Raw genomic sequence first — 27,583 nt, 5'->3', positions numbered from 1 at the left:
GGTTGTTGGGCGGCCGGCCGTCACAAGACACGAGATTTCATCTGGAGAGAGAGGGGAGAAAGAGGTCAAAGCACAGGGTAGGGCAGTGTGAGCAGGACCAGCGGTGTCATTTGACTTAACAAACGAGGATCGGATGTCGTCGACCTTCTTTTCAAAATGGTTGACGAAGTCATCCGCAGAGAGGGAGGAGGGGGGGGGGGGGAGGGGGAGGAGGATTCAGGAGGGAGGAGAAGGTGGCAAAGAGCTTCCTAGGGTTAGAGGCAGATGCTTGGAATTTAGAGTGGTAGAAAGTGGCTTTAGCAGCAGAAACAGAAGAGGAAAATGTAGAGAGGAGGGAGTGAAAGGATGCCAGGTCCGCAGGGAGGCTAGTTTTCCTCCATTTCCGCTCGGCTGCCCGGAGCCCTGTTCTGTGAGCTTGCGATGAGTCGTCGAGCCACGGAGCAGGAGGGGAGGACTGAGCCGGCCTGGAGGATAGGGGACATAGAGAGTCAAAGGATACAGAAAGGGAGGAGAGGAGGGTTGAGGAGGCAGAATCAGGAGATAGGTTGGAGAAGGTTTGAGCAGAGGGAAGAGATGATAGGATGGAAGAGGAGAGAGTAGCGGGAGAGAGAGAGCGAAGGTTGCGACGGCGTAATACCATCCAAGTAGGGGCAGAGTGAGAAGTGTTGGAGGAGAGCGAGAGGGAAAAGGATACAAGGTAGTGGTCGGAGACTTGGAGGGGAGTTGCAATGAGATTAGTGGAAGAACAGCATCTAGTAAAGATGAGGTCAAGCGTATTGGCTGCCTTGTGAGTAGGGGGGGAAGGTGAGAGGGTGAGGTCAAAAGAGGAGAGGAGTGGAAAGAAGGAGGCAGAGAGGAATGAGTCAAAGGTAGACGTGGGGAGGTTAAAGTCACCCAGAACTGTGAGAGGTGAGCCATCCTTAGGAAAGGAACTTATCAAGGCGTCAAGCTCATTGATGAACTCTCCAAGGGAACCTGGAGAGCGATAAATGATAAGGATGTTAAGCTTGAAAGGGCTGGTAACTGTGACAGCATGGAATTCAAAGGAGGCGATAGACAGATGGGTCAGGGGAGAAAGAGAGAATGTCCACTTGGGAGAGATGAGGATTCCAGTGCCACCACCCCGCTGGCCAGATGCTCTCGGGGTATGCGAGAACACGTGGGCAGACGAGGAGAGAGCAGTAGGAGTAGCAGTGTTATCTGTGGTAATCCATGTTTCCGTCAGCGCCAAGAAGTCGAGGGACTGGAGGGTAGTATAGGCTGAGATGAACTCTGCCTTGTTGGCCGCAGACCGGCAGTTCCAGAGGCTGCCGGAGACCTGGAACTCCACGTGGGTCGTGCGCGCTGGGACCACGAGGTTAGAGTGGCAGCGGCCACGCGGTGTGAAGCGTTTGTATGGCCAGTGCAGAGGGGAGAGAACAGGGATAGACAGACACATAGTTGACAGGCTACAGAAGAGGCTACGCTAATGCAAAGGAGATTGGAATGACAAGTGGACTACACGTCTCGAATGTTCAGAAAGTTACATTTACGTTGCAAAAATCTTATTGACTAAAATGACTAAAATTATACAGTACTGCTGGCTGGTGAAGTAGGCTAGCTAGCAGTGGCTGCGTTGTTGACTTTGTTTGAAAGTGTAGCTGGCTAGGTAACCTCGATAGTTTCAGTACTACACCTTAATAACCTCTCTGGGCTAGGCGGGACGAATTCGTCCCACCTACGTAACAGCCACTTGAAGCCTGTGGCGCGATTTTCAAAACCTTCAAAATCCTATTACTTCAATTTCTCAAACATATGACTATTTTACAGCTATTTAAAGACAAGACTCTCGTTAATCTAACCACACTGTCCGATTTCAAAAAGGCTTTACAACAAAAGCAAAACATTAGATTATGTCAGCAGAGTACCAAGCCAGAAATAATCAGACACCCATTTTTCAAGCTAGCATATAATGTCACAAAAACCCAGAAGACAGCTAAATGCAGCACTAACCTTTGATGATCTTCATCAGATGACAACCCTAGGACATTATGTTATACAATACATGCATGTTTTGTTCAATCAAGTTCATATTTATATCAAAAACCAGCTTTTGACATTAGCATGTGACGTTCAGAACTAGCATACCCCCCGCAAACTTCCGGGGAATTCGCTAACATTTTACTAAATTACTCACGATAAACGTTCACAAAAAGCATAACAATTATTTTAAGAATTATAGATACAGACCTCCTCTATGCACTCGATATGTCCGATTTTAAAATAGCTTTTTGGTGAAAGCACATTTTGCAATATTCTAAGTACATAGCCCAGGCATCACGGGCTAGCTATTTAGACACCCGGCAAGTTTAGCACTCACCATAATCATATTTACTATTATAAAAGTTTGATTACCTTTTGTTGTCTTCGTCAGAATGCACTCCCAGGACTGCTACTTCAATAACAAATGTTGGTTTGGTCCAAAATAATCCATCGTTATATCCGAATAGCGGCGTTTTGTTCGTGCGTTCCAGACACTATCCGAAATGGTAAAGAAGGGTCGTGCGCATGGCGCAATTCGTGACAAAAAAATTCTAAATATTCCATTACCGTACTTCGAAGCATGTCAACCGCTGTTTAAAATCAATTTTTATGCCATTTTTCTCGTAGAAAAGCGATAATATTCCGACCGGGAATCTCCTTTTCGGCAAACAGAGGAAAAAATCACAAAGACGGGGGCGGTCAGGTCACGCGCCTAAGCCCAGAGTCCCTTGATCGGCCACTTGAGAAAGGCGATAATGTGTTTCAGCCTGGGGCTGGGATGACGACATTCAGGTTTTTCCGGGCTCTGAGCGCCTATGGACGACGTAGGAAGTGTCACGTTAGAGCAGAGATCCTTAGTAAAAGATAGAGATGGCAAAGAAGTTCCAGAAATGGTCAGACAGGCCACTTCCTGTAAAGGAATCTCTCAGGTTTTGACCTGCCATTTGAGTTCTGTTATACTCACAGACACCATTCAAACAGTTTTAGAAACTTTAGGGTGTTTTCTATCCATATGTAATAAGTATATGCATATTCTAGTTACTGGGTAGGAGTGGTAACCAGATTAAATCGGGTATGTTTTTTATCCAGCCGTGTCAATACTGCCCCCTAGCCCTAACAGGTTAATCATGATACAAAGGCAACTATGTAGCTAGCTAACATAACACTAATCGAGACGTTCCTTTGTAATGTATTTAGTTTCTACAATGCTGCTCGTCGGTAATAGTTGGCTAGGTTTGGAAAATGGCGTCGCGGGGGACGAAAATAGCTGGCTAGCTAACCTCGATAATTATTCTAAACTACACAATTATCAAACTACGACAAAGACAACTATGTAGCTAGCTAACACTACATTAATCAAATCGTTCCGTTGTAATGTATTAGTTTCTACAGTGCTGCTTGTCGGTAAAGGTTGGCTAGCTAGCAGTGGGTTTGATGTTGACTAGGTGTGTTGACTAAGTCTGGAGAACGGCGTCGCGGCGGACGAAAATAGCTGGCTAGCTAACCTCGATAATCACTCTAAACTACACAATTATCTTAGATACAAAGACAGCAAAGACAACTATGTAGCTAGCTAACACTACACTAATCAAATCGTTCCGTTGTAATGTATTAGTTTCTACAGTGCTGCTAGTCGGAAGAAGTTGGCTAGCTAGCAGTGTTGACTAAGTTTGGAGAACGGCGTCACCGCGGACGAAAATAGCTGGCTAGCTAACCTCGATAATTACTCTAAACTACACAATTATCTTTGATACAAAGACAGCTATGTAGCTAGCTAAAAAATTGCTCAGATCAAACAAATCAAACCGTTGTAATGTAATGAAATGTAATATTACCTGCGGAGCGAAGTGCAGCACGACTACTCGCTCCAAACCCGGAAGCAAAAATTTACAGCCCACAACATCATTAAAACACAGAATATTGTGACATGTAATATTGTCATACATATAAATAAACTAAACTTAATCTCTTCCTGCTCTGACAACAGCATGCTCTATGAGGCTACAGGCAGTACAGGACAACGTTTTTTGCGTACAGTATACACGCAAATGTAGTCTCGGAGGTTGTTTATATCATGGGTGTATATTTACAGTAACAGAATCAAGGCTTGGGGCACGTGTATTATTTATTTGTTACCACATACTAATTTTCAACAGCAATCTTGTTTAATTGTGCTAAAATGACTTTCTCATGAAGAGCAAAAGGAAAAGACAATTTGAATTGAAGATGTAACTATGTCAAGAATTTGTTTGCTCTCACCAACCAATGCCAACTAATAATTTCTGCCAATTGGGAACCGTTTTTCAAGTGGTAACCCCAGTTATATCATGGTTCATCGACCATATGGCGAACAGCATTGACTTCAATACTAGAGTGATGCTATTGTGTTTGTGGCTGTGAAACATTCATTGCCACCATTTTATAAGACTGTGCTGTTATTTAAGGCCTTCCCAAATGTTATTTTGTGTTTTTAAAAGCTGTTTCAAATTAGAGCCTTTTCTGTTGGAATCTAAGTGGTATAATTTCACTTTGTTTGCATGCTGGCTTATCATATAACCATGCAGAAGGGTTGAAATCCTCAGATTAAAAAAAGGTGTCTTTTATTATCCATGTGACAATAACCAGAGTCTGACAGCGTGTCTAGCTTGTAGTTCAAAACAAGGAAACAAATGATCTGTGCAATAGCCTCATCATATTCTGGGAGTGTGATTTAGTGTGAAACTTTTCTTCAGCAATGAGCGTTATAAGAAGGCGATTACTTAACTAAAGTTTAGCAAACTGAGCAATACATAAATAAAGTCCTCTTTATAGCACATATTGTTGAAGAAAAGTTTCAATTTAAATCATACTGCTAGATTATATAGAGTTTTTTTGGGCACTTTGCACCATTCTTTTAAAATACGAAAATGTCTCTCTCCGCAGGTAGGCCCAGTTTCTATCAAAATGTAATGTATACATTATGAACACATCTCTAACAAATGTGTTGTTGTTGTTTGTTTCAGCTCACGGACCTGGGAAAGGCAGCCAAGGCACGTATCGCAGTGGGCGATGTGGTCCTGTCTATTGATGGCATCAGTACTGATGGAATGAACCACCTGGAAGCTCAGAACAAGATCAAGGCCTGCGCTGGTAACCTCAACCTCACCCTGCAAAGGTAAACACTGAAACAACAACATGGAGGGTCACACTGGATTTGGATAGTCACCCTATAGATGATCTACTGATATTAACAAACTATCATCTGCAAATATCCAACCGCTTGCTAGGTTTACAATCCGCCAGGGTAAGGTCACACACACCTTGAATTGCTTTTATATTTTAGCTCACGCTCTTATCCAGAGTGATTAGGATTTAGTGCCTTGCTCAAGGCCACATTGACAGATTTATTACCTAGTCGGCTCGGGGGTTTGGACCAACGACCTTTCGGTTACTGGCCCAATGCTCTTAATCGCTAGGCTACCTGCCGCTCACTTCTTAACAGCACAACTAAGTTACAACACATGTGCTCCCACTGGTGTATTCATTTACATCTCGGTATAACAACGCAGGATCCACACACACACACACACACACACACACACACACACACACACACACACACACACACACACACACACACACACACACACACACACACACACACACACACACACACACACACACACACACACACACACACACACACACACACACACACACACACACACACACACACAGTCAGATGTTCACAGTTATTGTAAAAATGTATCTTAAGTGGACTCACACTGTATGTTTCCTTCCCTGAGATAGAAAAGTGAAACAAATGAAAGATGCGATGCTCTCTGGTCTCTTCCATATGGGGAATGCTGATGTACACTGAAGTTGAATGTTTTGGAGTGTCTTGTCTGTGGTCATGTGTTTTTAATTGTTTGGTCACTTTGGTTCCGGTAACATTAGGCATGTGTGCATGCTAGCCAGAGCCTGGGGCTGTAAGACACAGTCAAACAGACACGCTCGCTGTATTTCCTATTTCATCACATTGGTATACAACGATAGGAAACGTGTGGTCTCTCATCTCTGCATTGGGTAGGATCGCCCTGTGCTATCATTAGAAAATGGATTGAACTCGCTGGAGGCCTTTTGATGTGGTTTTCTTGACTTGTTGTAAGCAATGCTCCCTGTCAGAGGACACGTACCAATTGACCCCCTATTCCCTTTATAGTGCACTACTTTTAATCAGAGCCCATTGCACTAATCTTCCACAGAGGAAGAGCAGTACCTGTGGTTTGGGGTAAAAATAATAATAATAATAAATTAATAAAAAGGGATTCATCAGTGTCATCACAATCACATAGTAAGGAGAGCAAAGAGGTTCTAGCTAGTGATGAGATCGTCTGGTCTGAGCTCAGTCCACTGGCACAGAGAGAGAGAGAGAGAGAGAGAGAGAGAGAGAGAGAGAGAGAGAGAGGAGAGAGAGAGAGAGAGAGAGAGAGAGAGAGAGAGAGAGAGAGAGAGAGAGAGAGAGAGAGAGAGAGAGAGAGAGAGAGAGAGAGAGAGAGAGAGAGAGAATTGTTCTTTGAGCCCAGTTGTACTTTTGAAGGGGAATCTGCTAAAGCAATCACAGTATGGCTTATGTGCTTATTACGCTGAGTTGTTGCTGTGATGCAGGAAGTTGCCCCTAGCTACAGGTTGAGGATCAGCTTCCCCTCCCCCAATCCTAACCTTAACCATTAGTGGAGAAAATGCAAAACTGAACCAAGATCAGTGTCTAGGGGCATCAATTAGTTTTGGTGCGCTGGTGTCACTGGTTATTTTGACGAATCATGATTTTGCGGGGGTGATCTTTTCGGGATTAGGTTCTGGGAACCAGGTTTGATCTTCTTTGGTAGCAGACCAAACAGACCAGCTAGGACAGCAATATTTCATTAAGCTTGAATTCATAAATCACTATGCCAGTTTGCATATTCGACTTTATGTTGACTGTAGCGAGGACAAGAGGAAAACACATGCATGCTCAAATTGGGACTGGAGCAACAGTAAAGAAAACACATTGTGTTGACAGAGCGGTTTTGGCGCTTAGGAGGCATATCCTCTTGCTCTGTCTCAGAGCTGAAAGATTAAAGAGGTTTGCTTTTGGTCTGATGGGAAAAATAACAGCCTTGAAAGAAACTTTCAATGCCACAGCCATAGTGTATAACTCAAGGACACATGTATGTGTAAAAAAAAGAAACAAGATCAAAACCTGGCCAATGATCTGTGAGAAGGAAGAGACTTGAGTAAACTGCATGCTCCTCGACGTCAAGGGAATTCCATACATACACAATGTAGGATTCCACTTAGGAAAGTCAGTCAGTAAGCATGTATAATACAGTAGGATCTGGAATTATTGGCACCCTTGATAAAGATGAGCAAAAAAGACTGTATAAAATATATCATTACAAATACTGAGCTGTATTGTATGATAACATTTTTTTTTTTAAGTATATTATTTTATTCTAATAAAATTGCTCAGAGAAAGAGATTTTGTTTAACCAGTATTAAAAAAAAACCTCAAAAAGATAAGGGTCAATATTATTGGATCCCATGTTTTCAATAGTCCGAATTCTGGAACCCACTTTACATATGGGGTTACATATACTGAGTGTTCAAAACATTAGGAACACCTGCTCTTTCCATGACATAGACTGACCAGGTGAATCCACGTGAAAGCTATGAACTCTTTTTGATGTCACTTGTTAAATCCACTTCAAACAGTGTAGATGAAATGAAGGAGACAGGTTAAAGAAGGATTTCTAAGCCTTGAGACAGTTGAGACATGGATTGTGTGCCATTCAGAGCGTGAATAGGCAAGACTAAAGGTTTAAGTGCCTTTGAATGGGGTATGGTAGTAGGTGCTAGGTTCACCGGTTTGTGTCAAGAACTGCAATGCAGCTGGGTTTTTCACGCTCAACTGTTTCCTGTGTGTATCATGAATGGTCCAACCAACTTTACACAACTGTGGGAAGCATTGGAGTCAACATAGGCCAGCATCCCTGTGGAACACTTTCGACACCTTGTAGAATCCATGCCCCGACAAATTGAGGTGGTTCTGAGGGCAAAAGGGGTGCATATTAGGAAGGTGTTCCTAATGTTTTGTACACTCAATGTACATCTCAAGGATTAATTTGAAAGACAATTGAAGGCTGATGTCTTGCTTCTTTCGTTAGATGTTCTACTTTAAGGCTACAGCCTGACAGAACATTAATTTCAATTAGTTAAATATACCAATTGATTTAGAGGAATATGAATTATAGGCTACATTCAATAACTTAAACAGATTAGTAGTACACTTCTCTAACTGTAACTGCTATAGAATGTCTTAGACAGTGACAAACAAGTCCTGCACTTTGTAAGCTAATGAAAGATAGATCCACTTAGTAATATGATTGGACTTATGAAACCCCATGCCACATATTTTCTCTTGTGGGTCATTTGTCTTTCCATTGGTCGTATTATTCCGGCACTGCCAGCTAGAGGGCCTGTTAACTTCTTAAATGGTGGAAGTTTGTTCTCGATTATTTTATTAGGCTGGAAATGTCGTTGCCAAGTGCCGATCTAATTTAATTGTTCTTCAGTTGGAGAGTTTGTTTTTAAGAAAACTGGTTGAGCGCTAGGCTAGCTGAGAGCTATCAGTTCTTTAGGGGTATATCCTGACCTATTGGAAACACATGCTGTGATATGTGCTTCATTAGGTTCCTTAACGGCCATTATTCACATTAACGTCTGTGTGATCAGACGGCCATTGTGAGGAACACATTCTCCACATCTCCTTTATTGCTCCAATTAAGGGTAGATTTAGATGAAGGCCTCCATTTCCTCAAATCCTTTTTAAACACGAAGTTCCCTTATCAGAGCTAGCTTTGTGCTTCATGGCATTCCCTGGCAGAAAAAGCTGTGGCCCCTATTCCATCTGGAGTTTAATGAGTGAACATGTGTAATGGAAAAAAAAACTATATTCTCTTCGGTTACTGTTAGTTTTTACTGCCTCGCTCAGAAAGGCATTTTTATTTTTTTGCGTCTTTGATTTGGGTTTGTTGGCAGGCCAGATATCACAGGAAGAGGACGTAAAAAATTACAACAATGCTTTCTGTATCTCCTTGTGTTTGAAAAGGAGACACTTTGTTAGTTATTTCCCAACAAAGGCTCTGGTTTGAAAGCAGGTCTGATGAGAGGAGATGGGCTGCAGATGTAAGACATGGTTTAAAAGGTCAAACTGACAGATGTGAGACGGTACGATTGTAACACGGACAATTATTTTTTTACGAGCACTGTATTAAAAACCTTCTTAGATGTTCTTACATTCATTTTACAATTATATATATTTTCGGTGCGGGTCAGGTTTTTTTTTTATCTTAGATGAATGTGATTGGCGCAGCGGTCTAAGGCACCGCAGCGGTCTAAGGCACCACAGCGGTCTAAGGCACTGCATTGCAGTGTTGTGGCATCACTACAGCCTGGGGTTCGATCCCGGGCTGTGTCATTACCAGTTGTGACCGGGAGTCCCATTGGGCGGCGCACAATTGGCCCAGCGTTGTCCGGGTTAGAGGAGAGTTTGGCCGGGGGGGCTTTACTTGGCTCATCGTGCTCTAGAAACTCCTTGTGGTGGGCCTGGCGCCTACAGGCTGACTTCGGTCATCAGTTGAACAGGGTTTCCTCTGACACATAGGTGCAGCTGGCTTCCATGTTAAGAAGCCCGTGTCTGGTGGATCATGTTTCAGAGGATGCATAACTCCACCTTCGCCTCTCCTGAGCCCGTTGGGGAGTTGCAGCGATGAGACAAGATTGTAATCACAAAAGGGGGCGTACAAAAAATACATTGCCGCTATATTGGTCCATGTTTCATTAGATTGTTTCACACTCACAATGATCATACTTGCTAATATTTTATACAGAAACTGGACTCTCATGGGGACAAATCCTATTTTTCACTGAACTTACTCATGCATTGAAGCCAATGGAAGACTAAGTGAAAATTCGACTTGCCCCATGGAATGTAGGACTATTGATAGTGAATAACGTTGCACGTCTTAGTTGTTGGTATTTTCTCTCAGTTTGAAGATGGCTGTCACATTGCAGGGAATGCAATACCGATAACTTTGAACTAACTTTGTGTGTCATGTCAACCGTCTGAAAATGTAAGCATGTAAATTGGTTTTAATGGTGCAAAGTGGTATCAAATCAAATCAAATCCAACTTTATTTGTCACATGCGCCGAATACAACAAGTGTAGACCTTACTGTGAAATGCTTACTTACAAGCCCTTAACCAACAGTGCAGTTCAAGAAGAGTTAAGAAAATATTTACCAAATAAACTAAAGTAAAAAGTAATTAAAAGTAACACAATAATATAAAAATAACGAGGCCAAATACAGGGGGTACCGGTACCGAGTCAGTGTGCGGGGGTACAGGTTAGAGGTCATTTGTACATGTAGGTAGACGTTAAAGTGACTATGCATAGATAATTACAGTGAGTAGCAGCAGTGTACAAACAAATGGGGGGGTAATGTAATAGTCCGGTGGCCATTTGATTAGTTGTTCAGCAGTATTATGGCTTGGGGGTAGAAGCTGTTAACGAGCCTTTTGGTCCTTGAGTTGGCGCTCTGGTACCGCCTTGCCATGTGGTAGCAGAGAAAACAGTCTATGACTTATGTGACTGGAGTCTCTGACATTTTTATGGGCTTTCCTCTGACACCGCCTATTATATAGGTCCTGGATGACAGGAAGCTTGGCCCCAGTGATGTACTGGGCCATACGCACTACCCTCTGTAGCGCCTTTCGGTCCGATGCCGAGCAGTTGCCATACCAGGCGGTAATGCAACAGGTCAGGATACTCTCGATTGTGCAGCTGTAGAACTTTTTGAGGATCTGGGGACCCATGCCAAATCTTTTCAGTCTCCTGAGGGGGAAAATGTTGTGTCGTGCCCTCTTCACAACTGTCTTGGTATGTTTGGACCATGTTAGATCGTTGGTGATGTGGACACCAAGGAACTTGAAACTCTCGACCCGCTCCACTACAGCCCCGTCGATGTTAATGCGGGCCTGTTCAGCCCCCTCCTTTTCCTGTAGTCCACGATCAGCTCCTTTGTCTTGCTCACATTGAGGAAGAGGTTGTTGTTCTGGCACCACACTGCTAGTTCTCTAACCTCCTCCCTATAGGCTGTCTCGTCGTTGTCGGTAATCAGGCCTACCACTGTTGTGTCATCAGCAAACTTAATGATGGTGTTGGAGTCATATTTGGCCATGCAGTCATGGGTGACAGGGAGTACAGGAGGGGACTAAGTACACACCCCTGAGGGGCTCCAGTGTTGAGGATCAGTGTGGCAGATGTGTTGTTGCCTACCCTTACCACCTGGGGGAGGTCCGTCAGGAAGACCAGGATCCAGTTGCAGAGGGAGGTGTTTAGTCCCAGGGTCCTCACTATGTGAAAGAGTTCCTCTCCCATTTCTGCTGTCTTGCCGGTCACGCTCAGGTTTATCAACTTTGTGAAAACGTCCATCTGTAGACATGAGAGAAGTTATGCAATCAAACAAAACATGATCACTGCAATGGTCTTTTGCTTGGATAGTACTTAGTTCAAGATGGGCTCTAAACCCATTGGATTGTCACCTACTGTTAGTCTCCACACACAGAGCCGGTGCTGCTAACGGCAACCATGAGCTTTTATAAACCTCCTACTGTCAGGCCGCTCAGCTGCCACCTCACTATGCCATTTTACCCTCAATTACCCTGTCCTCATCTCAGCTCACTGAGAGAAGGGATGGATGAGAAAGAGAGAGGCGGGGAGAGAAGGGAGAGAGAGAGAAAATGTGTGTGTGTGTGTGTGCGAGCCAGAGAGCAGGAGAGTGAGAGAGTGAAATTTAAAGAGCCAGAGCCTCCGATAAACGAGAGCGAGAAAACGTTGCTCCTTTGCAAAAACAATGGACGATTAAATATCATTGTGCTACGTTAACATTCACAAGCTTCCATAAAGTTTTACGGGCAGCTATGGGCAGCTGGGGAAATTGAATCGATTCACTAATGAATAATATTTCCATTCCCTTATTGAGATTTACTCGATTTCAGTTTGATAAGGCTAATAAAAAGGGTAAGATCTTGTCAGTTAGGCTAGTTCAGAAAGGGACCAGAACAAACACATGGAGCTCTGCTATATATCAACCCGTCATCGTCCAATGACTGTCAGACTGTTGTTTGGATTGCCTCAGTCTCGTACGGACACAAAACACTCCCAGATATGCTTGGAGGTTCATGGGAAGACCGGGATGTCAGTGTTATTGGGAAGGAAAGTTGGAAAAGAATGATGGAAAGGGAGGAAATAGATATTCCATTCAGAAACAATGTTTCCTTGTTCATACTCTATTTCCCATTTTGAATCATTGTGTCTATAAAGTGTTCATTGGCACTGTTGTCAAATGTCAAATTACATTATTTCTTTTGTTCTGGTAAATGGCAGTGGTCGTGCCTTGTGGGCGTTGCCCACTCTCGGTGTGGGTGTGTGTATGTGTATGTGTATGTGTATGTGTGTGTGTGTGTGTGTGTGTGTGTGTGTGTGTGTGTGTGTGTGTGTGTGTGTGTGTGTGTGTGTGATGTGTGTGTGTGAGGTGTTTAGGAGGTAACACATGCTGCTTCTTACAGGCACTCCAGCTTGATTGCCTCCACACACACACACCACACACACCACACACATCACACACACCACACACACCACACACAAACACTCAGATCTCAAATGAAAAATATTTTGTGTTGCAGAGTTAATTGCTCCCATAGTTCCTGTCCCGTTATCAGTGTTCACATCTCTCCTGCTGAAAAGACCGTTAGAGAATAATTACGCTGCTTGATAAGCCTCCTTTGTGACTGAGCCCACAGTGGAACTGTACAGCAACACAAACACAGCCAAGTATAAAGCCAAATGGATACTAAGTCCTGATAAGTCATAAACATAAACACATTTAGCTTGATTATGCTTTATTTTCAATCGTATAAAAAACAAGGTTCTGCTGTAATATTGATCTTGATAAGGAAAACACCCCACACACAAAGAGGCACATCATGTTTCCACATAGCAGTTTGACTAGAGAAAGCACTTTATGTCCCGAGTAGTTCCGTGCACCACGAGTGCTACAGGCTGTGGGGAGAAGTTTCCCCTTTCAAGTTTCCTGTTTTATTAGTCGTATGTACGAGACACACCGTCCAACGAAATGCTTACTTAGAGCTTCCTTCTGGACAATGCAACAACAATAAGACAATAATAAAATATAAGAATGCCAACGTAAAGTAATATGTCTCAATAGAATAGAATAAACATTTTAGCTTAAGTATAATACAGGAAGGCACAATTTATAGTCCAATATTTACAAAGCTTTTGGGGAAGGAGGATTGGGGTCAAGTGTTTAAATTGTGCAGTATTTGGTATTCATAATTAGAGTCTGGTAGCAGCAGTTGTGATGTGTGTGTAGCATGAACTGTGTCTGTGTGGGTGTGTGTGTGTGTGTGTGTGTGTGTGTGTGTGTGGGTGGGTGTGTGTGTCTGTGTGGGTGGGTGTGTGTGTCTCTGTGGGTGGGTGTGTCTGTGTGGGTGGGTGGGTGTGTGTCTGTGTGGGTGTGTGTGTCTGTGTGGGTGGGTGTGTGTGTCTCTGTGGGTGGGTGTGTGTGTCTGTGTGGGTGGGTGTGGGTGGGTGTGTGTCTGTGTGGGTGGGTGTGTGTGTCTGTGTGGGTGGGTGTGTGTGTGTGTCTGTGTGGGTGTGTGTGTCTGTGTGGGTGGGTGTGTGTGTGTGTCTGTGTGTGTGTCTGTGTGGGTGGGTGTGTGTGGGTGGGTGTGTGTGTCTGTGTGGGTGTGTGTGTGTCTGTGTGGGTGGGTGTGTCTGTGTGGGTGGGTGTGTGTGGGTGGGTGTGTGTGTCTGTGTGGGTGGGTGTGTGTGTCTGTGTGGGTGTGTGTTTGTGTCTGTGTGGGTGGGTGGGTGTGTGTGTCTGTGGCTCAGGGGGTGTCATGGAACATCATGGGTGAGGGTTGGGGCTCAGGGGGTATCATGAGTGAGGGTTGGGGGGTATCGTGGGTGAGGGTTGGGACTCAGGGGGTATCATGAGTGAGGGTTGGGGTCGGGGGTATCATGAGTGAGGGTTGGGGGGTATCGTGGGTGAGGGTTGGGACTCAGGGGGTATCATGAGTGAGGGTTGGGGTCGGGGGTATCATGAGTGAGGGTTGGGGTCGGGGGTATCATGAGTGAGGGTTGGGGTCGGGGGTATCATGAGTGAGGGTTGGGGTCGGGGGTATCATGAGTGAGGGTTGGGGTCGGGGGTATCATGAGTGAGGGTTGGGGTCGGGGGTATCATGAGTGAGGGTTGGGGTCGGGGGTATCATGAGTGAGGGTTGGGGTCGGGGGTATCATGAGTGAGGGTTGGGGTCGGGGGTATCATGAGTGAGGGTTGGGGTCGGGGGTATCATGAGTGAGGGTTGGGGTCGGGGGTATCATGAGTGAGGGTTGGGGTCGGGGGTATCATGAGTGAGGGTTGGGGTCGGGGGTATCATGAGTGAGGGTTGGGGGGTTTCATGGTTGAGGTCTGGGGTTTCATGGTTGAGGGTTGGGGGGTTTCATGGTTGAGGTCTGGGGTTTCATGGTTGAGGGTTGGGGGGTTTCATGGTTGAGGTCTGGGGTTTCATGGTTGAGGTCTGGGGTTTCATGGTTGAGGGTTGGGGGGGTATCATGGTTGAGGGTTGGGGGGTTTCATGGTTGAGGTCTGGGGTTTCATGGTTGAGGGTTGGGGGGTTTCATGGTTGAGGTCTGGGGTTTCATGGTTGAGGGTTGGGGGGTTTCATGGTTGAGGTCTGGGGTTTCATGGTTGAGGGTTGGGGGGGTATCATGGTTGAGGGTTGGGGGGTTTCATGGTTGAGGGTTGGGGGGTTTCATGGTTGAGGGTTGGGGGGTTTCATGGTTGAGGTCTGGGGTTTCATGGTTGAGGTCTGGGGTTTCATGGTTGAGGGTTGGGGGGTTTCATGGTTGAGGGTTGGGGGGTTTCATGGTTGAGGGTTGGGGGGTTTCATGGTTGTGGTCTGGGGTTTCATGGTTGAGGGTTGGGGGGTTTCATGGTTGAGGTCTGGGGTTTCATGGTTGAGGTCTGGGGTTTCATGGTTGAGGGTTGGGGGGTTTCATGGTTGAGGTCTGGGGTTTCATGGTTGAGGGTTGGGGGGTTTCATGGTTGAGGTCTGGGGTTTCATGGTTGAGGTCTGGGGTTTCATGGTTGAGGGTTGGGGGGTTTCATGGTTGAGGTCTGGGGTTTCATGGTTGAGGTCTGGGGTTTCATGGTTGAGGGTTGGGGGGGTATCATGGTTGAGGGTTGGGGGGTTTCATGGTTGAGGGTTGGGGGGTTTCATGGTTGAGGGTTGGGGGGTTTCATGGTTGAGGTCTGGGGTTTCATGGTTGAGGTCTGGGGTTTCATGGTTGAGGTCTGGGGTTTCATGGTTGAGGGTTGGGGGGGTTTCATGGTTGAGGGTTGGGGGGTTTCATGGTTGAGGTCTGGGGTTTCATGGTTGAGGTCTGGGGTTTCATGGTTGAGGGTTGGGGGGGTATCATGGTTGAGGGTTGGGGGGTTTCATGGTTGAGGGTTGGGGGGTTTCATGGTTGAGGGTTGGGGGGTTTCATGGTTGAGGTCTGGGGTTTCATGGTTGAGGTCTGGGGTTTCATGGTTGAGGGTTGGGGGGTTTCATGGTTGAGGGTTGGGGGGTTTCATGGTTGAGGGTTGGGGGGTTTCATGGTTGAGGGTTGGGGGGTTTCATGGTTGAGGGTTGGGGGGTTTCATGGTTGAGGGTTGGGGGGGTATCATGGTTGAGGGTTGGGGTTTCATGGGTGAGGGTTGGGGTTGGGGTTGGGGTTGGGATATATTTGTTGAAATGGTGTACCCTGAATAGAGATGCTCTGAGGTGGTGCTGTGCGATTTATATACACAGTGACTCACATCCACGTGGGCAGCAGTGAGGGAGTAGCCCCAACCAACCGCCTCAGACCGGTTCTGATCTCTGATTAGTTGCTAATAAAACCTTCGCTTGGCATCGAAGAGGAGCCTGAGGAGACTCCTCCGGTAACACTTGACTTGAACCTTCGTAACTCAACACTGGCTGGCAGTCTATGATAAATGATCTAACACTGTCGTGACACAAACGTAAATGTAGCTAGACAGCAAGCCAACAAGATCGATTCTTCTTCTTATAATTTGTCATAATCAGTCGTAGTCATTTCCTATGACATCCATTTTATCATGGTTTCATGACAGTTCAAGTAACAATTAATTGCTCCTCTGGGATAAATATATATATTTTTTTATTAAATTGAGTTCAAGTAAGGAGTCTTCTGGCTGCAGAATATAACAGCTCTGTGTACATTTCCAAGGCCCACACTGTCTGCAGGGACTGCGTTATGGGCGGGCCTTACGGGGCCTGGCCGACCCTACCGTACCACCTTGCCCATCCAAATAAAATATAAATATTGATAATTAATTTGCCCGAGACGCGAGCCGACAAAGAGACACAACAATCTTAGTTAAAGCATTCGAGCGAGCAAAACAGCGCCCCTCAGTATGTGTAGCACATGTATCTGATGTTGTCTGGACCAAAAGACTATGACATGCTATTTCTGGCCAGACAGCATCAGTGATACATGGGCTACATATAGAGGGGCGATGTTTCACACGCTTTGATGCTTTCTCTGGTGATACAGTTTCAGCAGAGAGGAAGAGACGAAGCAAGAGGGCGCACTCTCCCCAAACTCTGTGCGAAATAAGCCCAATGTGTTTCTATGGGAATAATATGCAGACCTAAGCTTGTCGCCTGCCTTCCCGCCTTTGGGACAAAGACTCCCATTGTAAGGGAGGAGACATGAGCATCTCGTCATTATATACAAATCTCTTGTTTCAGCCTCTTGCGAATTGGAAAGAAAAGTTGGGGGGTGCACAGTGCACTGTTAGGTTGCTGGATTTCCCTAAAGTAAATAGATATTTCTCTAAATTATATAATTACTCCTGTCTAAATAAAGTCCTTCAAAATACTTCACCAGGGAGCATGTCTTAGCCACAGAGGATCGTTAGCTTCTTTTAAAAATAGCTGTGAATTGTTTCAAATCACAGCTGCGTTGGCCTACAGTATGCATATTTGGGAAGCCCACAATTTGGGTAGTGGGCGTGGTAAAGGTCTAGCTGATTGAGTTGTGGATGTCAATGATAAGCATCTAAAATATGGGTGAAGATAATGTGTCTTGAGTATAATTTTAAATGTTGCATCTAGAAGAAGGGGAGGGGTGACAAAGATATGGTGCGTCTCTGTCCAGAATGCATGCATACTGTACGTAAGAAAGAGCCCATTTGGTAACGTCTGATTTCTGATTGTCTTAACTCACCACGTTCATCACTTCTCAGTATTGTTTTCTTCACCTCACACAAGTCAACAAAGTCTTTTATAATTTTTTTCATCCATTGTCATAGTTCCTCATTATTTGAAAAATCTTTACAACACTCCCGGCCTTGATAATCACCAAAATTCGGTATGAAAGAACAAAATATCATGATGATCCCATATATTTCATTACACAAGTCAGTTAAGAACAAATTCTTATTTACAATGACGGTCTACCCTGGCCAAACCTGGACGACGCTGGGCCAATTGTGCACCAACCTATGGGACTCCCAATCACAGCCGGAGGTGATTCAGCCTGGATCAGAACCAGGTACTGTAGTGACGCCTCTTGCACTGAGATGCAGTGTCTTAGACCACCGGGTCACTCGGAAGCCCGTATATCAGTAGTGGAGCTGCTGCTGTTTATATTCAGAACCATTTTCCTGTAAAGCTTAGAGAGGATCTCATGTTAAACACGGTTGAAGTAATATGGCTACAGGTTCATCTGCCTCACCTAAAGCCCATTCTTATGGGAAGCTGCTATAGAAGTACTAACAGTCAGTATCTGGATAACATGTGTGTAATGCTTGATAATGTATGTGATATCAACAGAGAGGTATATTTTCTGGGTGATTTAAATATTGACTGGCTTTCATCAAGCTGTCCACTCAAGAAAAATCGTAAAATTGTAACCAGTGCCTGCAACCTGGTTCAGGTTATCAGTCAACCTACTGTACCAGGGTAGTTACAAACAGCACAGGAATGAAATCATCAACATGTATTTATCACATCTTTACTAATGCTGCAGAAATTTGCTTGAAAGCAGCATCCAGACCCATCGGCTGTAGTAATCACAATATAGTAGCCATATCTAGGAAAACCAAAGTTCCAAAGGCTGGGCCTAATATAGTGTATAAGAGGTCATACAATACGTTTTGTAATGATTCCTATGTTGATGATGTAAATAATATTTGCTGGTCTGTGGTGTGTAATGAGGAGCAACCAGACTGCACTTGACACATTTATGAAATGCTTATTCCAGTTACTAATAAGTATACACCCACTATGAAAATGACTGTAAAAACTGTTAAATCTCTGTGGCTTGATGAGTAATTGAAAAATGATATGGTTGAGAGGGATGAGGCAAAAGGAATGCGAGATAAGTCTGGCAGCACAACCGATTGGCAAACGTATTGCAAATTGAGAAATCATGTGACTAAACTGAATAAAAAGAAGAAGAAACTACACTATGAAACAAAGATAAATTACCATAAAAATTATAGTAATGTAACGGCCGTTGCAGGGAGTAGACCAAGGCGCAGCGTACGGGTTAGTGCTCATCATGAAATGTATTGAAACAAACATTGAATCAAAATGCAACCGCTAAACAGTTCTGTCAGGTAAGAATACTAAACAGAAATTAACCACCCACAAAACCCACAGGAAAACAGGCTGCCTAAGTATGGCTCCCAATCAGCGACAACGATGTACAGCTGTTCCTGATTGAGAGCCATACCAGGCCAAAACAAAGAAATACAAAACATAGAAAAAAGGACATAGAATGCCCACCCTAGTCACACCCTGGCCTAACCAAAATAGAGAATAAAACCCTCTCTATGGCCAGGGCGTGACAAGTAAAAAGCTTTGGAGCACCTTAAATGATATTTTGGGAAAATAGGCAAACTCAGCTCCATCATTCATTGAATCAGATGACTAATTCATTATAAAACCCACTGATATTGCCACCTACTTTAATTATTTTTTAATTGGCAAGATTAGCAAACTTAGGCATGACATGCCAGCAACAGACGTTGACACTACACATCCATCTGACCAACAACATGCCATGGCTTTGAGTAAAGCCAGTGTGTCTATGTATGCGGATGACTCAACACTGTACATGTCAGCTACTACAGTGACTGAAATGACTGCAACACTTAACAAAGAGATGCAGTTAGTTTCAGAACGGGTGGCAAGAAATAAGTTAGTCCTAAATATTTCTAAAACTAAAAGCATTGTATTTGGGGCAAATCATTCTCTAAACCTCAATAAAATCTTGTAATAAATAATGTGGAAATTGAGCAAGGTGAGGTGACTAAACTGCTTGGAGTAACCCTGGATTATAAACTGTCATGGTCATAATATATTGATACAACAGTAGCTAAGATGGGGAGAAGTCTGTCTATAGTAAAGTACTGCTCTACCTTCTTAACAGCACTATCAAAAAGGCATCAAGGCAAGTCCTACAGGCCCTAGTTTTGTCGCACCTGGACTACTGTTCGGTCATGTGGTTAGGTGCCACAAGGAGAGACTTACTGTAGGAAAATTGCAATTGGCTCAGTGCAGGGCAGCATGGATGGCCCTTGGATGTATACAGAGAGCTAACATTAATTAAATGCATGTCAATCTCTCCTGGCTCATAGTGGAGGAGAGATTGACTTCATAACTACTTGTATTTATGAGAGGTATTGACATGTTGAATACACAGAGCTGTCTGTCTAAACTGCTGGCGCACAGCTCAGAGACCCATGCATACCCCACAAGACATGCCACCAGAGGTCTGTTTAAACTACTGGCACTCAGCTCAGACACCCATGCATACCCCACAAGACATGCCACAAGAGGTCTCTTCACAGTCCCCAAGTCCAGAACAGACTATGGGAGGCACACAGTACTACATAGAGCCATGACTACATGGAACTCTATTCCACATCAAGTAACTGATGCAAGCAGTAAAATTATATTTTAAAACAGATACAAATACACCTTATGGAACAGCGGGGACTGTGAAGCAACACAAACATAGGCACAGACACATGAATACACACACACGATAACAAACGCACTACACAAACACGTACACATGGATTTTGTGTTGTAGATATGTGGTAGTGGTAGAGTAGGGTGCCTGAGAGCACAAAGTATGTTGTGAAATCTGTGAATGTATTGTAATGTTTTTAAAATTGTATAACTGCCTTAATTTTGCTGGACCCCAGGAAGAGTAGTTGGTTTCTTGGCAGGAACTAATGGGGATCCATAATAAACCCCAGGAAGAGTAACTGCTGGCTTGGCAGGAACTAATGGGGATCCATAATAAACCCCAGGAAGAGTAACTGCTGCCTTGGCAGGAACTAATGGGGATCCATAATAAACCCCAGGAAGAGTAACTGCTGCCTTGGCAGGAACTAATGGGGATCCATAATAAACCCCAGGAAGAGTAACTGCTGCCTTGGCAGGAACTAATGGGGATCCATAATAAACCCCAGGAAGAGTAACTGCTGCCTTGGCAGGAACTAATGGGGATACATAATAAATACAAAAATACACATTTCTAGTGGAAACTTCATAAAAAAACAGCTGTCGCTGGAAACTCTGAGGGCCCGGGATAGGCTAGTTGATACAATGACGCAGGTTCCATAGCGACAGCTTCGGGCCGGACCCAGTGATGATTTGATATACAGTAGCTCAGGTCAAGACCGATAGAAAGGGATGTAGACAGGCAGAGTAGAGAGATGAATGTGATTGAAAGAACCAGAATTTATCAGGATATTTTCTACTGTTTTTATTTGTCGGCTTCAGGCCTATGTATTTGACGTAGTTGATGACGGATGTTGTAGGCATACTGCTCTCATTTCTTTATCCTCCAATGGATCACAGTGTATTAACGTGTCCATATGGCAGAGGCTGGTGCTCTCGTCATAGTTACATTTTTACTTCAGACTTTGATGATAAACCACGTGACAATTCTTTTGACAAACAAAAACGTTATTAATGAAATTAAACTGTTCCACAAAAACGTGCATTATAAAAATAATCATAACTGGCACGCAGATCGGTAGAAATTGTAGGATAAATTGTAAGCTTCTCCAAACTTGAAGCTCATTGTCTGCCTATGGTCTTTACTACTAGACATATTAACAGGTGCACAGGAGGTGCCGTGAAAAAACCTGCCCGCCTATGGAAATGAAAAGCCCGTCCAACTGATCCGTCCTGGCGCCGGCCCTGACTATCTGTACACCTGTCTTTGTCTCCAACACTAATGGGGTATTTATCAAAGGTGCTCTAAATCCACAAACACATCCACAGCGGCCAACATAGCTGAGTTCTAGGAGAATCACGGCGTATCTGTTGAGAAAGCCTCATTGCTACGGTCAGAAAACATTTTAACTGACTTTTTACACCAACTTTGAGTTCCTGCCATCCCTTCTTAAGATCAACGGATTTACATTGACTTATATTGCTTTTTTTTGTTCTGAAAATGCGAATATTAGCATGATCAAATCAAAGTGTGTTCAGTACAGGATACAGCAGGTGTAAATGGTACAGTGAAATGCTAACTTTCAAACTCTCCTCAACAGTGCAGACCAAATATCAATATCAATAGTTAAAAGTCCCATATTAAAGTCAAAGTAAAAGCGAAATCCAAAATATAACAAGTTAGTAATACAAAGTAGTAATAAAACTTGTTGTGGTAGAATATATACACAACACAACATACAGTATAAATGATATTAGACAAATTAGTTGTCAGTGGCTAGTTTAACAAAAGCATAGAGGTTGATTGCAGTCAGTTCTTAGGCTGCTTTCAATTAAGGAAGCAAATATCTAAAGATGTACTTTCCCTGAACTAGCCCCTTTAAGCTGTTGTCTGTTTGTCTCTGGGAGATGATGACGGCAGTACTGTAGTGACATTGGGGTTCAATTTACTGCTACGTGGACCTTAACTTAACCTTTTGAAAGCTTTTATCATCATGGAGCTTTTCTGCTCTGTCTACAGACACGAGCTCTCGGGACTGGGAAGGCAACATTTCATGGGCTGAGTGGGATCCATTGTAATCTGCACTGTACATGTCCAAGAACAATTCTCTTGTAGTCTTATTACCAACAATAATACTGTGCACCAGGGTTGGTGTCAATTTGAGGAAGTAAACTGAAATTCCAATTCAATAATTAAAAAAAAAAGCTTTTATTTTCACTGACTTCTCAGTGTATCGAAGATAATATTGATTCCAGATGTTTATCCAATCACTTCCTGAATTTACTGCAATTGAAATTGAAATTGACCCCAACCCTGCTGTGCATGCTTAATACTCCGTTTTCTCCACAGTGAAGTGGTATGTACAGCATACAGCCAGTGAGAGGTATCAGCCTGTGTCATCAATGCTGTTAGGCCACATGAAGCATTGAATGACATCATGCACACAGGTAGTCTCGAGTCCAACGATCAGCTGGTTACGCAACACATTTTTCACCCGTGAGCTTATGTGCCTCTCCGATCCATGTAGCTTGTCTGTAGAACAACGCTGTCTGTTTTTATAGAGGAAAATGAGAGATTGATGCATTCCATAAGTCTAGGTATGATTCGCCAGCTTTTATTTTACTGTCACTTTAATGACACTGTCTGTCTACTCTGTTTATAGGCCCTCAGAATGTCACTCACAGGATGACAACTCCCAAAGCGCTCACTACCATGTCACGTGTGTGTGTGTGTATGTGTGTGTGTGTGTGTGTGTGTGTGTGTGTGTGTGTGTGTGTGTGTGTGTGTGTGTGTGTGTGTGTGTGTGTGTGTGTGTGTGTGTGTGTGTGTGTGTGTGTGTGTGTATGCTGTCTGTGTGTGTCTGCATGCATTTGTCAGTGTGCAAGTAATCTATTATATGAAGCTGATTTCTTTTTCCCCTAACAACATTGTACATTTTGCAGTTTCACATGTGAAATAGCTGTTTTCACATGTTAAGTTTAAATTTCACATGTTAGGTTTAAATTTCACATGTGATCCCATGTTTTACATTTATGTTAAAACCGCCTTTTCACATGTGAGAAGAAAAACATGTTTTCACTTCACATGTGAATTGCAGTTGCACATCTGACATTTGTGGTTTCACATGTAAAAAAAAATCTCACTTTCACATGTGGAATTGCAAGTTAACTGGGTGGTGAAATAGTGTTATTTTCCTCACATGTGAAAAGGTGGTGTTAACATGTTGCAGTAGCAATGTTTCCACGTATGGAATTGCAAATTCTATAATGCCATTCTGTGAAAAGCTAACTTAGCCTACCATAGTAAAAGAATGAAAGTGTGTTAAAAATAATGATTTGCTTTTCCTGAGCCATGCGTTCAGTGTTACTGCTGCAGATGCGCAGCTCTCTTCTTCATACGGTGGTCAGTGACCGTTGGAAGAAGCCCAGTGAAAAGAACGGAGAAGATAGGGCTCCACGTCTCCCTATTTATCCCCTTTAGCATGTTACAATTAGCGCTGTCACAGTTAATCACTTAACTCAAGTTAACTTTTTGTAATTTTAGTGCAACATTTTTTTTTTACGCATTGTCTGAAGCGTTCCATTGTCTGAAAGCGTTCCATTGTCTGAAAGCGTTCCATTGTCTGAAAGCGTTCCAAAATACACAATCATCCAATATACTGTACATAATCTATACAGCTATAAACAACAATGTGATATGAAAACAAGTTGACTTTGAGGTTAAAGGGAATTTGCAATTAACCGTGTTTAATCAATGCAAATCCTGCGATAAATTCAATTACATTTTTTTAATCGTTTGACAGCCCTAGTTGACATTAAAATGTGAAAATGCACATGTGAGAGTGTCACATGAGTTGGTCATGGTTGCTCATGATGACATGATGAGGTAGCCCCACCTGCGACTTCAAAATTAGTGTTGGTCTAACGGTCAAGACATGGTCTCTCCTAGGGAAAACCCATGTTCTAATCTCTCCAGTTACAAAAGCACACGTGGAAATTATAATATCCCGTGAAATGTTGGGAAAACACATGTCTAAGTCATGTGAAAAATGTACGTGTCTGTTTTTCCCACGTCACATTTTTCATATGTGATTTGTTCGTTAAAAATTCATGTGAAACGTCACACGTGTCCGAAAACCACGTCGTTTTTTTACGTTTTATTTTTATGTGAGATGATTTTTTCATGTTTTTTGTTGTTGTAAGGGAACCCACATATCCATTCAGAAAGGGTTCCTGTTCAGACTTTACTGTAGATCACTTTGACTGGCAGCAAGTCTCAGTGTTGCTTTTCGCCTAGCTGGGGTCCTTGCTGTTTTGCCCGCTTTAGAAGCTGCCAGGGAAAACAAGGAAACTGTAAAATAATATCTATAAGCAGCTTTATGGCTGTCAAATAATACAGTGCCTTCAGAAAGTCTTCACACCCCATTACTTTTTCTACATTTTATTGTGTTTCAGCCTCAATGTAAAATGTATTAAATTGAGTTTTTTTTTGTCACTGGCCCATAATGTCAAAGTGGAATTAGGTTTTTCAAATTGTTTACAAATTAATAAAAAATGAAAAGCTGAAATGTCTTGAGTCAATAAGTATTCAACCCCTTTGTTACGGCAAGCCTAAATAAGTTCAGGATTAAAAATGTGCTTAACAAGTCAAATAACAAGTTGCATGGACTCACTCTGTGTCCAATAATAGTGTTTAACATTACTTTTTTATGACTATCTCATCTCTACACATATAATTATCTGTAAGGTCCCTCAGGCGAGCAGTGATTTTCAAACAGAGATTCAACCACAAAGACCAGGGAGGTTTTCCAATGACTCGCAAAGAAGGGCACCTATTGGTAGACAATATTTATATCCTTTTGAGCATGGTGAAGTTATTAATTACGCTTTGGATGTTGTATCTATACACCCAGTCACGACAAAGAATCAGGCGTCCTTCCTAACTCAGTTGCCGGAGAGGAAGGAAACCTCTCAGGGATATCATAATGATGGTGACTTTAAAACAGTTACAGAGTTTAATGGCTGTGATAGGAGAAAACTGATGATGGATCAACATTGTAGTTACTCCACAATACTAACCTAATTGACGGAGTGAAAAAAAAGCTGTACAGAATCAAAAATATTCCAAAACATGCATCCTGTTTGCAACAAGGTACTAAAGTAATATTGCAAAAAAGTAACTTTTTGTCATTAATACAAAGTGTTATGTTTGGGACAAATCCAATTCAAGACATTACTGAGTACCACTCTCCTTATTTTCAAGGATAGTGGTAGCTGCATCATGTTATGGTCCTGCTTGTCATCATTAAGACCTGGGGAGTTTTTCAGGATAGAAAATACTATGGGATGGAGCAGGCAAATTCTAGAGGAAAACCTGGTTCAGTCTGTTTTCAACCAGACACTGGGAGATGAATTCACCTTTCAGCAGGACAATAAAATCAAAATACAAAGCCACATCTTTGCTTACCAAGAAGACAGTGAATGTTCCTGAGTGGCCGAGTTACAGCTTTGACTTAAATCTCCTTGAAAATCTATGGCAAGACATGAAAATAGTTGTCTAGCAATGATCAACAAGCAATTTGACAGAACTTAAAGAATTTTGAAAGAATAATGGGCAAATGTCGCACAATCCAGGTGTGAAATGATCTTAGAGACTTACCCAGAAAGAGTCACAGCTGTAATCGCTGCCAAAGGTGCTTTTACAAAGTATTGACTCAGGGGGGTGAATACTTACATTACCGTTCAAAAGTTTGGGGTCACTTAGAAATGTCCTTGTTTTTTAAAGAAAAGCACATTTTTTTAACCATTAAAATAACATCAAATTGATCAGAAATACAGTGTAGACATTGTTAATGTTGTAAATGACTATTGTAGCTGGAAATGGCAGATTTTTTATGGAATATCTACATAGGCGTACAGAGGCCCATTATCAGCAATCATCACTCCTGTTTTCCAATGGCACGTTGTGTTAGCTAATCCAAGTTAATCACTTAAAAAGACTAATTGATCATTAGAAAACCCTTTTGCAATTATGTTAGCACAGCTGAAAACAGTTGTGCTGATTAAGGAAGCAATAAAACTGGCCTTTAGACTAGTTGAGTATCTGGAGCATAAGCATTTGTGGGTTCGATTACAGGCTCAAATAGGCCAGAAACAAATAACTTTCTTCTGAAACTTGTCAGTCTATTCTTATTCTGAGAAATGAAGGCTATTCTTTCCGAGAAATTGCCAAGAAACTGAAGATCTCGTACAACTCTCTAACCCAATGAAGAGGCGACTCCGGGATGCTGCAAAGTTGCAAAGATAAAGCCATATCTCAGACTGGCCAATAAAAATAAAAGATTAAGATGGGCAAAAGAACACAGACATTGGACAGAGGAAGATTGGGAAAAAAGTGTTATGGACAGACAAATCTAAGTTTGAGGTGTTCGGCTCACAAAGTAAAACATCGTGAAGAAATGAAAAGAAAAAATTGAAAGATGTTGGAGGAGTTCTTGACGCCATCTGTCAAACATGGTGGAGGCAATCTGATGTTCTGGGGGTGCTTTGGTGGTGGTAAAGTGGGAGATTTGTACAGGGTAAAAGGGATCTTGAAGAAGGAAGGCTATCACTCCATTTTGCAATGCCATGCCATACCCTGTGGACGGTGCTTAATTGGAGCCAATTTCCTCCTACAACAGGACAATGACCCAGAGCACAGCTCTAAACTATGCAATAACTATTTAGGGAAGAAGCAGTCAGCTGGTATTCTGTCTATAATGGAATGGCCAGCACAGTCACCGGATCTCAACCCTATTGAGCTGTTGTGGGAGCAGCTTGACCGTATGATACGTAAGAAGTACCCATCAAGCCAATCCAACTTGTGGGAGGTGCTTCAGGAATCATGCGATGAAATCTCTTCAGATTACCTCAACAAATTGACAACTAGAATGCCAAAGGTCTGCAAGGATGTAATTGCTGCAAATGGAGGATTCTTTGACAAAGGCAAAGTTTGAAGGACACAATTATTATTTAAATTAAAAATCATTATTTATAACCTTGTCAACGTCTTGACTATATTTCCTATTAGTTTTGCAACTCATTTCATGTATGTTTTTATGGAAAACAAGGACATTTCTAAGTGACCCCAAACGTTTGAACGGTAGTGTATAAGCAGCTTTATGACTTACATTTCAGTTATTTAGCAAACGCTCTTATCCAGAGCGACTTACAGAAGTAATTAGGGTGAAGTGCCTTGCTCAAGGGCACATCGGCAGATATTTACTTTGTCCGCTCAGGTATTTGAATCCGCCCTCTATTTAATCAGTTTTGAATTCAGGCTGTAACACAAGTCAAGGGGTATGAATACTTTCTGAAGGCACTGTATATATATAAGCAGCTTTATGACTTAAAAATACACACCTGAACC

General features: G+C 42.9%; 1 protein-coding gene across 7 annotated transcripts in view; it reads left to right on the top strand.

Annotated features, from left to right (window-relative positions):
- The window catches only part of pdlim5a (PDZ and LIM domain 5a), a 146,811-nt gene that overhangs the window by 44,720 nt on the left and 74,508 nt on the right, over nucleotides 1-27,583 (top strand). For all 7 annotated transcript variants that reach the window (XM_014172468.3, XM_082968708.1, XM_082968707.1 and 4 more), the window contains exon 3: nucleotides 5,025-5,176. In XM_014172468.3, the coding sequence (XP_014027943.1) occupies nucleotides 5,025-5,176 (152 nt within the window). The remainder of the gene's footprint in view (nucleotides 1-5,024; nucleotides 5,177-27,583) is intronic.

Source organism: Salmo salar, chromosome 24 (assembly GCF_965601325.2).
Source record: "Salmo salar chromosome 24, fSalSal1, whole genome shotgun sequence".
In the NCBI taxonomy this organism is placed as follows: domain Eukaryota; kingdom Metazoa; phylum Chordata; class Actinopteri; order Salmoniformes; family Salmonidae; genus Salmo; species Salmo salar.
This window is presented reverse-complemented; position numbering and strand designations above follow the sequence as displayed.